We start from the raw sequence: 12375 nt of genomic DNA, 5'->3' as shown, positions 1-12375 counted from the left end.
TTGCTCATGATCGATTTCACACCGCGTGAATTAGGGAGTTGCCAAACCTGCATGAAAGACTAATAGCAAACAATTGTAGAGAAGGAGTATCCTTCTATCGTACGCCATTCTGTAAAGACACCTTATACCGTTGGGCATCTCTAATCAAAACTCGTAACGCCCCGCCAGCCAATGCTGTCTGTTCGCAACCCTAGAGGGAAATGTGCAACGTCCAAGGAAATTTCCCACATAGCCGGATCCCAAATCTGTGATCCAGGCTCGGTCCGACTTGCAGGGTGCATAAAGTGGGAAAGCTCAAGAGAACTACAGTGCAGTGTTGTCAGTATTTGTGTATAGAGGCAGCGACTCCCGACATCCAGAACTTGGATAAAACTTACCTTCCATCGGTGGCGGCAGTTCATGCACTCGCAGAAGGTTGTCATAGGTTCATCAGCACTGCGTGTCTGGGCTTGGCTGTATGCCACCATACGCTTCTTACACTTGCCGCACTCCAGCGATTCACTCATACTCTTCTCAGCGATGGGAATCTGCGCCTTCTTCATGTTCTCTTCCTCAAGCAGCGCGTTCTGCTTGCGCATCTCGGCCGACATCAGCTCTTGGCTCGACATGCGAACGAACTTTTCCGCGATGATTTCACCAGACATGACGCCTTTGCCGAGGTCGGCATTGGACTTGACCTTCAAGTTCTGGAACAAGGACCTTATCTTCTCCTTGTACTCTTTCGACTCGCCGTGGAATGCCTTGAAGGCCGCGTTCTCCACCTCGATGGCGCGCTGGAGAACAGAGTCAACCGGTTCGGTGGATCGATAGGCAAGACCGTTGTAGATGAGACCGATACAGTTGTCGCGGGTTGCGGAGCCCGTGCGCTTGACATCTACACCGTCATCCTGGAACTTGCGCTTCTCAGGATCGCCTTCGAACTTCTTCTTGTTGCCGGCGGGTTTGGGCGCAGGCGACGCAGGCTTGGGAACAGGTGAGGCGGATGCTTTGCCCTTCTTAGCGGCCTTCTCTTGCTCGACACACTTCTTCCACTTGGCAACAACTTCGGTGGCGGCGCGCGCAATATCTTTGTTCGCATTCTGTCGGAGTTTGCCCATGAGCAGACCAGCCTTGGTAGTCTGCAAGTGTCTATGTTAGCAAGCCATCTTGGAAGGTGCGCACTTATTGAGGGTGCTTCAAAAAGAGGGCTGAGTAAGGGTAAAGGAAGGATGATGACCTACTCGTAGCATCTCTTCAGTCGGAGCAACCTCCTTCTTCAATGTCTCTATTTGGGACATTATGTCGGCAGGTTCACTCTTGCCGATCGAGGCCTGAAGGGCCTTGACGCGGTTCGCGACTTCGCGTGCGTCCAACATTTTGAAGGTTCCGCAAAGCGATCGAAATATCGTGGTTGTAACCTCGGTGTAGGAAGAGAGGAATGTTGTTGCAGCCTTCTTTTCGATGGATGCGGGTGACAATGGTCCTCAATTTAATGGCACCGATTGAAGCTGTCCGAAAAGGCGGACTAGGAGTTTCCAGCAATGCAAGATGACCTGAAGACCACCAAGCTGCAATGGGGGAAAACCGAAATAATGGTAGCAGGATCACGGTGAGGCGAAAGTGCAGCTGTGTTTGATCATTGCCCGCATGCGGCAACAATGCAGCCTGAATAATGGAATAGCATCCAGCAATCATCAATCAAGTCTTGCGACGGGCAAATAAGGCGATGATGGGGACCCACGTACGCCAGCCTGGGTGGCCCGTGCACGGACGTGGTCTGGTCGGCAGGTCGGAGTTGGGACGATGGACACCGATGCCGATTAGTAATCCGGAATACTCCTTCGGAAGCCAATGAGCCCAACATTGATTGCACTGCATTGTGATGGCAATTGTCAAACATTGCACACGAAAACTCGCTGGCGAAGAGAGCTGTCATTCAATAAGAAAAAGATATATAGTTCATTTCAATTTGGACATGAAAAATTAATTATGAACATGGTATTTGCATTCTCGGGTCGTCATCATTACTCAGCTTCCTCCCTTCTCGCTCCCCTCGAACGTCGAAGGCGCCTTGCCTTTGACTGAGTTCCACTCAAGGCAACAATTTGCAACCAAGGCCAAGCTTGCAAGGGGAACAGCAACAAGAAACACCGTCTGGAGCGCCCCGTTGTAATCCAGGATGAGCCGAGTCAACTCGTTCGGGGGCACGAGGTGTCGGAACGCCGTCGCTCCAGCGGCGACAACCGCGTCAACGTCGATGCTGTCGAGGTTGTCAGCTGCGATGATGGACCGGAGGCGCGCCTGGAAGACGTTGTTGCCGACCGATATGAATATGGCGCCGCCCAGAGACTGTGCTGCCACTACGGATGCCGTGCCCACAGCTATGTCGTCCTTGGAGAGGACGGTCTGGACGGCGGTGAACCCCTGCTGAATGGACATGCCGAAGCCAGCAGAGGCGAGTATCTGCAAGCCTATCCACATGCTGGTGCTCATGTTGGGGTGGAACAGAGTAAACATGCCGCAGCCTACTATATAAATGACGCTGCCCAAGATGGCTGGCGGGGTGAAATAGCCAACCTTGGAGACGAAGATCCCCGAAAAAAGGGAGAAGAGCGCATTTGCCACGAAGTAGGGGATCATGCCAACGCCCGACTGAATGGCCGTGTACCCCAAACCGCTTGGAACCAGATGGGCAGGAAGTAAGTGTGGATGAGCAAGGCACCGTACATAAAGAAGCCTGACAGGCAGGCCGCAGCCACGGTTCGCTGCATCACAATACTGGGTGGGATTAATGCGCCGTCTTGTTTCCACCACTGCCAGGTGGCAAAAGCCAGAATACCCGCCCCAAATCCGCTGAACAGGCCAACAATCTTAGCGCTGCCCCAGGAGTCACCTGTGGTGGTGAACTCGAGGGCCAGAAACAGCATGACCGACGTCGACAAGAGGATAAAATTTCCAATAATGTCTAAATCAATGAGGCGTTCGAGAAAGGGACGGTGCAGGTGGCTCTGAGGAGCTGGGTGGAAAACCAGTGCCATGACGATGAGGGTGACCGCCCCAGGGGGAGGTTGATATAAAAACACCATCTCCATGTCTGGGCAATCGACATGATTAGTTGCATTCGAACACGTTAGCAGGAGGTTCTGGCACATACCGCAAGGTCGGTGAAGACACCGCCAATCAACGGGCCAACGGTTGCGCCAACACCGAACATCAGCCCTACTATCGACGAGTAAATCGGGCGTGATTTGAGCGGCACACCCGTAGCAATGATGACAAAACTCCCGGTGAGGATACCGGCGCTCCCAAACCCAGCCACAGCTCGACCGATGATGAGAGTCATGGAGTTTGGCGCTACCCCCGATATTAACGATCCGAGCAGGAACATGCACATGGCGAGCATGTAAGACCACTTGATATGGAATGATGTGAAAACACGGCCGAATACCGGCTGAAAGGCGCATGAGGTCAACAGATACGATGCGCCATACCATCCTATATCTGGCGTACTGTGGAACTCGGCCGTGATATACGGGATTGCCTACAGGAATCAGCGTACGTCCATCAGGCTTTGGCAAAGCAAGTCACTTACAGTCGTGATGACTGTCCTGTCAATTGATATCAAGAACACCACCACGCTCAATCCAGTGATGAGGAGAGCCAACGACCACCCTTTGACTTCGTGGTTGCTGTTTTCGAGAGCGTCCTGGAGGCTTTTGTCCACACGATCCGCATCTCGATTTTCCTCTAAGGACGGTTCCCATGGTATAGTATTTCTGCTCAGCCGCGCTCCGATCTTTCCGGGGTGCCGTTGCTCGCTGATTGGGGTGAGAACCTGGAGCCTCCGTTCTCCGTTTTTCAGATAGCGGTTTTCTTGGCTGTTGTTTGATGCCAAGCGGCTCAATCCGGGCGAGTACATCAACAGGATATCAGAAAGAACACTGAAGCGGTCATTGTCGAGCGAGAACCGCGACCGCTCTTTCGTTTCGTCTTTGCCATGTGCCGACTCTGGTACATCCAGCTGCGGCTCAGGCTCGTCGGCATTGAAGGACAGCGGCCTCTCATACACCGATTCCGCCTGCCGCAGCGGCCTCTCGGATGTCGTTGTGGAAAAACATCTGGAGTGTCTGTGCATGCTCCCGAAGTGGTCACTGTCGGTGATAGAGTCATGATGCCCATGGTGGTTGGGCACTGGAGAAAGTGAAGGGTCGTCGAGGTCGACTGGCAGGCGGTAGTCGTCACAAGCTGGCGAAGGTTGACCGGCCTTGTCTGTATCAGGGCCTGGTTGGTCGTTGGAGGACGACAATGGCCTCAAGGGCCATTCCGTCCCACGCTGCCCCGGTGCTGCCATCTTCTTGCGTGTGGCTCCTGGGTTGATGGGTTCGAACGTGGACATTTTCCACAAAAGAGCTTCCGTTTTGTTGAAGCCACCACTCTCATGTAAGTAGCCACAGGGGATTGGCCCGGATGCGTGTCGCGTACCCTCACAGACCAACAACACTGCATGTGCGGTCCACGTCACTGCGCGAATAGTCCTGGTTACTGCGGGAAAAAGGAATGTCCTGTGCACTGCTGCCTCGCGGCAAAGCAAGATTTCCTGCAGGGGAACTATTGCACACACATTAGCATCGGGTGGACAACTGCGCAAGCATAGTCAAACTTTGGTACTTGACGTGCTGGACTGATCTCGATCAGGGTTACGTACCCAAACTTGGCGATGCCCACCCACTAATTGTTCTGGAACATGTACCGGGCGACACACACGTTGTACCAATAGGGAAGATGATCTCGGGGAAAGAGAATGCCCCAGGCTTTACCACACCAGCTCGGCGGCCAGCGTATATACCAGATATAGCACAAATGGAAACTCGTCTTTCAGGACCCCCGAGGGCAGCATATGAGTGGTACGACTCTGAAGAACTTGATGGGTGTTCAGCTGAGGCTGTCCGGAGGAAGTGCCTGCACTGGTCAGCTCTGCCCTTCAGCCAAGAGGAAGTCTCGCTCCAATCTCCCCCAACATACTTTGCCTGCGTCAAGTTGGGTCAATGATGTGCTCGTCTGTCGATCTGTTTACCTTCCACCTGGGACCCGTGCTTTGTTGGCAAGTATTTTGGGATAGATACTGGGTAACTCGGAAAAAGAAAAACCAACCGCGGGTTAGGAAATGACGGATGCGTCGATCACTTTTCATACTATTATCACTATTATTTCCTTTCCTCATCTCCTGCTACATATTGGGTTGAACGATCGGGGCTAGCTGCCTGACTATTGCACCAACATGCATTGTAGCAGATCTTTGGACAACTCGGGGACCCGTGCCTTGGCTATTTGGACCGTGAGCTTGCGTTATGATGACGGTGTTTGATTCTAGTGCCCACCTTGCGGGGGGGTATTGGGCCATATCACTGCCGAAGCCACCTCCCCAGATACACCGTAGGGGGTGCGCCAGCGGCGCCTCGTGTGGGCGTTGGCGTGTTTAAGGTGTCGACAAGGGCCGATAAGCTGGGCGATCCAATTACATGATAGAGCTCGGTTACGTGCCCAGCTATGTACGGTATGTCAGGTCTCGGCGATCTAATAGACGGGTTGAGATGTTATCACATCTAATAGCAGCTGAATGCCATATGTATACTAGCGCTACGTGATAAGGCGACGGACGGGACGACGGGCCCCTGTAGATTTCCCAGAGCGGCCCGGGAAAGGATTGGCGCGAGGAGGATTTCGTCTAGTGCAGGATCCCGACGACCGATAGCTTGGTAAGTTACCGGCAGGATGGAGTCTTTTCCCACCCCTCTCTTCTAACCCTCCTTCCATCCCATCATCTCGATATCCATAGTTTGCTGGTTTCCCCCAGAACCCGGCAAGACACCCGCCAGAAGCTTGTGTCTATGCTCTTGGGGCTGCCTGCAATCAGGTAGACCCAGGCTCAGGCGAACTGGGCCTCCATTGCATGCGTCTGTCTAGCCCCCTGTCTGCATGTATTTGCTAGTATGCAACATATCCCAGCAAAGGTACATACATTCTATCAAGACTGCATACATGGGACATCAATTCTACATGCGTGTGTGGAGTCGGATGTCCGGCTATCCGCCAGTGACTATCTGTTATTGTTACCAGCAGCGGCAGATTTCAATTGCGGACTGCTGGTCTGGGTGCCTGCAGACCCTAGATGTGTTCTTCCTTGTTCCAAGTATTCTTCCATTGGTGAACCACATGCACACCCACACCAACACAGACGCATTCTTTGGTAAAGTCGCCCCCATTTAGAGTTCAATGGGGCTGATGTTGACATGGATGGGCGAGAGGGTCTGCTCTCCCGCCAAGTCAATACTCGCACTAAAGCGGCCTCGGGGTTGGCCTTCTACCCCCTCCTATCTCGTGTCATAATTGTGAGTGTGCGTGCGGGTGGGAGGGTACGGTGTGTGGACGGAGGAGAAGACATCTCCGAGACAGCGAGGGCTGGCCCGGCACGGAGGGTCCTTACAGCGAGAGACGCGGTAAATCAAATACCAGCAGGGTTTGATTTCTGAGACAGCTGGAGATTAAACTCTCTTCTCTTGAGTTTGTGGTCAGGGTTCGTCGTGCCTATCAAAGAAGCCGTGAGTGCCGAGACGGGGGCTACCAAGCAGAGAAACTGATGAATAATTATGTAAAATTCTGACACTTGGTAATCTGAATGGATTCGACCATCCAAGCGCGTCTAATTCTGTTTCGCTAGACTACCGTATGCCTGCTGATTCATGTTGGTCGTTTCACTTCACAGCCTTTACCCTGAGTGTCAGTGTCCCCTTGCCATGTTGAGGGACGTTGAGAATCAAATCACGCTGCATCGAGTGCCCCTTTCCGCGTACACACTATATGTGAGCTTTTATTGATATGGTCTATACGATATAACGAGCGAGAAAATTGTATCCAAAACTAGCCTGCAGACTGCTGATGCATAAGGTATGGTATCTTCATGGAAAGGAAATCTCCCTCCCGGGGATGGGCTCCATGTGGTGATTATAGCCGTCCGAATCCAAAAACGCCTTTGCAATGAACATAGATAATCAAGTCAAGAAAATGAAAGCATTTTGGATGAGTGTGTCCTTTGGCGAAGGATTGCACCTGACATGAGGTTGCCATGGATTTACAGGAGTTGGGACCGGCGTAGATGAGCGAGCTGCAGGAGTGTAGTGACGACACCCGCAACGCCCGAGCCATCACTGTGACGACCCAGAGAGACATCGGTGTCGTTACCGTGGAACTCCGACTCCAGTGTTGCTTGGCTCTCAGTTCCAAGCATTTGTGCAGTCTTGAGTCCATGTTGCCGCTGCTGTTCAATCTCGAGGAGCGTACGTGATACCTCATCCAGTTCTTCGGTACTCCTCTTCTCATTGGCAGCACCAAAAGGAGGGGTCGGCAGCAGGCCAGCAATCTGCATCATAAGTTCAGGAGCAACGGTCTTGCGGCCCGACTTAAAAACACATTTGCTAATCGCAGTAGCAAAGATTGCTTTGTTGGTATCAACGGCAGTCTCGTCGTACGTTTCTTGCTCTGAAGCAGTGACTCGGTTTTGCTGAGGGTAGAGGGAATAGGACTTGGGCTTCGCAGCACCTTTGCGTACGAAGTGAGTGGCAATGTAGATCCATTTCTCGTCCCAGGAGAGGATCTTGGACCACATTTCATACTCCTCGTACGGCTTGATTTCCTTCTTGAAGCTGCAGCTCGTAGCACCCAGAGCAAGTCCGAACATTGGCTTCCTAGAAGCAGAACTACTCCATGCCGCGGTACCCCCACGCATGTACGCAATAGCTTCCGAGAATAGGGTGCAGATAAGGTGACCTCGCGCAATGTCCAGGTCAGAGAAGTAAGAAGAGTTCGTCTTGTGCAAGTTGGAAATCAATTTCCATCAGCTGGGCTCTCGAGGAGGTAATCAGCGGCTGGAATATGTGCGACGGTCCCAAAGCGACCCGTGGGCGCTGTGAACGGCAAACAAATCGAAACGCGTTTACTATGCGAATCTATTGGAAGTTCATGGTTAGTTAAGATCCAAGGGAGACGGATATGGCTTCGCTACTTACATGCCACATAAAGGGCATGTTCTTGTGGTTGAATGCAATGAAAATGCATAGAAGCAAGAACCAAAATGTCGACCAGGAGAGGTACGATTGAATTGAGTGTGTTATATAAAGTGACAGAGGGGCATCAACTTCGGATAGATGCCTGACTGGTGGTCGGAGTGCACCATACGCCGACTCATGGCTGTCGTTGATGGAGCCGAAGAGAAGTGTGGTCGACATGTTGGCTTTGGAATACCCAGATCTTTGATACAACGAAATATGAAATGATTAAGTTACTGGTGTTCGCTTCGTAGATGTACTGGAGATATAGGATACCGGTGATGCTTGTTGTATCGCAATGCTGCTGCTGCTGCTGTATTATATAGACGTTGTAAGGAAGGCAGGTTGGAGACTAAGGAGAAAGTGTAAGATACTAAGAATCGTGTAAGGGCCAAATCGACAGTATGGCTAAACGAATGATAATAATTAGACGAAGCTTTAATGGACCGAGAATACTTACGACTGCGATGACTATGTGACACGATCAGTCGTAAATTTCCACAAAGTCCAAAGCCACTTGAGTATGTACAAGGAAGAGTCTTCGAGGCAGACTAGGCCTTCGGTTGAGACTATTTGTCAAAAATTTCGATGTCGAGGGCCGCCTGGATCCGCCTGGAGCGTCTTTGATTAACAGGATCCGAGCAATGCATACACCAGTTGACCTGTTGAGAGACAACCATCGGATGTGGTAAAGATCGACAGGCAGCGGCCTATGGTCTACAGGAGAGTATGTACCGGTGATCGTGCGATGGCAGTAACGGGCACATGTCTGGGCCATCTTGACTTGACGCCGATCTTGTCCGTATTCAAAAACCGAAATAGCTGTTAGGATAGAAGGTACGGGCAGATCCCCCCTTGAGCCTGAAGCAGAATTGAAGGGACACACCGTCAATTGGCAGTGGAACATGCTTCAATAGGCTTACTTGCCCTCCTTTCATCTCTTGAGCCGTTACATGCCATCGAGAACACGTCCCGACACATGGATTGGGGGGCAAAAGGCCCGACAACCGCTTGGCATTCTCTTTGTAAGTGCGTTTGGGGATCACCTCGTAACGCCCACTGGTGAAAATAAGGCCCGGTAGATCTGGTAACAGGCTCCAGGGCGTGGGACTTGATGTCAATCTTCATCGGCGGCGTTCTCGAACAGGTAAGGCTAGGTAAGCCTTCCACTCGGGCCCATGGTAAACAGCCAACCGGGTCATGGGGACCGAAACTCTCGAGGTCCCGTTGGGACGGAACTCTTGTTATCCGGTGGGCTACAGCGGAGCTAATGAACGAAGTAGGTGTTGTCTTCGGAGGGTGTCAAGGGCTACCAATTAGACGACTTCTAGATAAAGGACCTTGTTACCAGGGGACGCCGCTGACTGCATTGGCGCGGCTGGTCAGACGTCGAGCATGGCCTTATTGTTTAGACGGAGGTTTGCTGTGTTCTCCACCTGGGGAGCTGTAACGATGGTGGTGACAGCCAGAGTTATTTGCGGCGTAACGTCACATCACCCACTACTGGATCGTGAATGGGGGACTAGTTTTCGGCATATCAGGTGAGCTATCTTCCCTAGCGTATAAAGAAGATTGCTTGGTGTTTTCCCCATCTCATTGTGGTGGAGCTTAATACCCAGGCCAGTTCCCCGGTGGCGACAAGCTTGGGGTGTATCCGGAACCTGCTGATGATGATTTAGATGTCGGACTCTAGCTTTGACAGCGCGCGCAGACATTACAGACGGGAATAGAACTCCGTCCCGTGTATAGCTGAACAACCACATGTTGAGGGTGTCCGGAAAAACTCCGTGTACGTACGTAGGTCGGTAGACATGACACTGATGATGACAGAAGATGGCAGGATTGCAGATCTTGGAAGACAGGCAGGATGAAGAAGGGGCAATGGCGCTTACCAATACCGTCACACGTGCATATGCATGTTAGGCTCCGAAAGGATCCTTCCTGACGGGAGAGAAATACCCCGGTTCGAGATGCGCACTGGGTTGGTTGTCGACGTGAATAAAATCATGGCCGAGTTAGCAGCGGTGGTTGTGCTGTTGTTGCTTCTAGCGTTTGCCAAGAGCAAAGAAGGCAGGGATCAGGGACAGGGTTCAGGACTGGAGGCGCTTGCAGGCTTCGCTAAAGATCCGAATTGCCAGATTGGTCAGGAAGCCACTGCCGTTGATTTGACTATCTGGCTGAGCTAAGGTTAAGGCCATGTTGCAGCGGAACCCGTAGCGGCACGTCCAAAATCCCTGTCGTCGCTCCCGCCGCTAGCAAGTCAAGTGCAAGCCCGATCAGGGACAGGGGTCTCTTTCCCTCGAGCGTGAATCAACGTCACCCCAACTTCTTTTTATTTATTTTTAATGATTGACCAGTATTTGGGAGTCGCAATGCACGGAGAATAGGCTACGGTAAAAGAAGAAAGAACGCAGTGCCAAAAACAATTTGCATCCGCATCCACTTCCACATGCAATGGATGTTTAAGTACATAGTAGGAGGTAAGTAGGTAAGTTGGCTGGCATCAATTGATTGAGGCCGGTTATGGCTCATTTGGGGTCACAACATCGACAGTCAAAAGTTGAACGTGGAAGTTTGTTCGTTTGCAAGTTTTATTAGTTCTATTCGAATTTCAACCCAGAAAAAGACACCCCCAACCAAACTATTCCAATATCCCGTATTTCGCCATGACATGCTGAAAAGGAAAGTACATATGTATGTAGTTACATAGGTTGAAAAATCAAAAACAATCATAGATTTATTGATATTGGTCGCGATCTGAGTATGGTTGGTATGCAATTGTCGGTCGGTTCGAAAGACCGAGCAGAGACGGAAGTAAGAGAAAGGACCTGTCAGGCTGTGCCGTGCCGCCTTTTCGAAACGTCCGACTTATTTCATTTCTCGGCAAGCAGCGTGCGTCCGTGAGTGACACCGCTGCAGCTGTCGGCCACCTTGTGAGCGCTCTCCTTCATGGTGGAGACGTTGGACTTGCTGTCCTGAGGGACGCCAGCCTTGATCTTGCGTTGGGAGACCTTGCGGTAGGTCGCGATGTAGAACATGATGAAGAGTACCAAGTAAGAGCTGAGGATGACGCATCCCATCACAGCCGCGAGTGGCTTGCCGGCGCAACGGCCAACATGGGGCAACCAAGGGCATGGGCGCTAGCATAGTAGTCCCAGCATGCGAAGTAGATGAAACCTATCAGGCAACTTAATTAGTACCGGGCATTTTTTAAGCTTTTGACATACCCAAGTTGCTGGGGAGACTCTTAAGGGATGGGCCAAGTCACTGACCGAGGTCGATAATGAATTGCGCGATCTGGAGTCTGGTGATCCACTCCTTCCACCAGACCTTGACGCCGCGAGCGCTTTGGAAGTAGTACCAGTACATGACCACATGGACCGTCAGGTTCAGGGTGATGGGCACCCAGGAAACCGAGGTGTTGCCGGCCAGCTGAGTAAAGCAGAGCAGGGCAGTCGCGGGGTGGTGGTAGGTGTGAAGAAACGTCAGGGGCTTCTTCTTGACCATTAGGAAAACGGTGTCGATCAGTTCGACGTATTTTGTGAGGTAGTTTAACTATATGTTTGTTAGCAGCATGTCCCAGTGGCCCAGAGCGCTGCCTTGTCACTCGTCGGAGACTCACGTAGTAAAGGGTCACGAGAGGCTTGGTCCAGCCATCGGCACCGCAGATGTTCTCGTACAAGCCATCTCTCCAGAGTTGAGGAGCCAGCTGCTCGATGAACAGGAGAAGGAGACCGCCGCTCAGCAGGGTCAGAAATAGGTTGTGGATTTTGAACAAGCCGTTCAGCTTGAGGGGTGGGCGGTCGCGCATGAACTCGCGTCCGCCAAAGACGACTGTGACATAGAGGACGATCATGCTGACGACCTCAGGCCAGGTCGAAAAGGCCGTCTTGCCTTCGACGAAGCGGAACTCGTCTGCAGGGTAGCCCATGACAGAGGTCCATACATGGTCAAACGCCTTCCAAGGGGCCAGCGGGATAACACCCGACTTGGCGATGTGCAAAGAGCCGTCCATAGACATGATGAAGCAACGATTTTGAAGTGATGCAGGATAAGAAAATATACTCGGACACTGAGGGATTGTCAACGAGATAAGAGATGAGGACGATTAATGGTAGGTCTCAAATCATCATGCGAGGAACACGGCAAGATATATGTACTTCAAAGGCACCCGGCGTTCGAGAGCCCGTGGATGGCATGCCATACAGCTAAGGTCTCAGATGTTTGGTCTCGCCTAATTCGGGTACAGTGAAGGGGCTCTTTGAGTTCATCGGCTAACTGCCGCCGCCCCGAT

The 12375-nt window shown here is 51.8% G+C and overlaps 4 protein-coding genes across 4 annotated transcripts; all 4 read right to left on the bottom strand.

Annotated features, from left to right (window-relative positions):
* Window positions 1-294: 294 nt before the first annotated feature.
* On the bottom strand, window positions 295-1355 carry PG997_009792 (transcription factor S-II- central domain-containing protein; the record flags this gene model as incomplete). The annotated part of the gene is made up of 3 exons (XM_066814107.1): window positions 295-303; window positions 378-1118; window positions 1221-1355. 3 exons carry the CDS (start codon window positions 1353-1355, stop codon window positions 295-297), a joined length of 885 nt encoding a protein of 294 aa, XP_066666069.1.
* A 652-nt stretch (window positions 1356-2007) lies between these two features.
* PG997_009791 (uncharacterized protein) lies at window positions 2008-4375 on the bottom strand (the record flags this gene model as incomplete). Its single annotated transcript, XM_066814106.1, has 4 exons — window positions 2008-2656; window positions 2722-3065; window positions 3134-3520; window positions 3572-4375. 4 exons carry the CDS (start codon window positions 4373-4375, stop codon window positions 2008-2010), a joined length of 2184 nt encoding a protein of 727 aa, XP_066666068.1.
* Window positions 4376-7108: 2733 nt separating this feature from the next.
* Window positions 7109-8261, bottom strand: PG997_009790 (uncharacterized protein; the record flags this gene model as incomplete). The annotated part of the gene is made up of 2 exons (XM_066814105.1): window positions 7109-7843; window positions 8043-8261. 2 exons carry the CDS (start codon window positions 8259-8261, stop codon window positions 7109-7111), a joined length of 954 nt encoding a protein of 317 aa, XP_066666067.1.
* Window positions 8262-10954: 2693 nt separating this feature from the next.
* Window positions 10955-12102, bottom strand: PG997_009789 (uncharacterized protein; the record flags this gene model as incomplete). Its single annotated transcript, XM_066814104.1, has 3 exons — window positions 10955-11141; window positions 11350-11636; window positions 11704-12102. 3 exons carry the CDS (start codon window positions 12100-12102, stop codon window positions 10955-10957), a joined length of 873 nt encoding a protein of 290 aa, XP_066666066.1.
* Window positions 12103-12375: the final 273 nt, after the last annotated feature.

The sequence above is a fragment of the Apiospora hydei genome (assembly GCF_038363865.1).
Source record: "Apiospora hydei strain CBS 114990 chromosome Unknown utg000007l_segment0_segment0, whole genome shotgun sequence".
Lineage (NCBI taxonomy): Eukaryota > Fungi > Ascomycota > Sordariomycetes > Amphisphaeriales > Apiosporaceae > Apiospora > Apiospora hydei.
The sequence above is the reverse complement of the archived record's forward strand: the minus strand, read 5'-3'. Positions and strand labels throughout refer to the sequence as shown.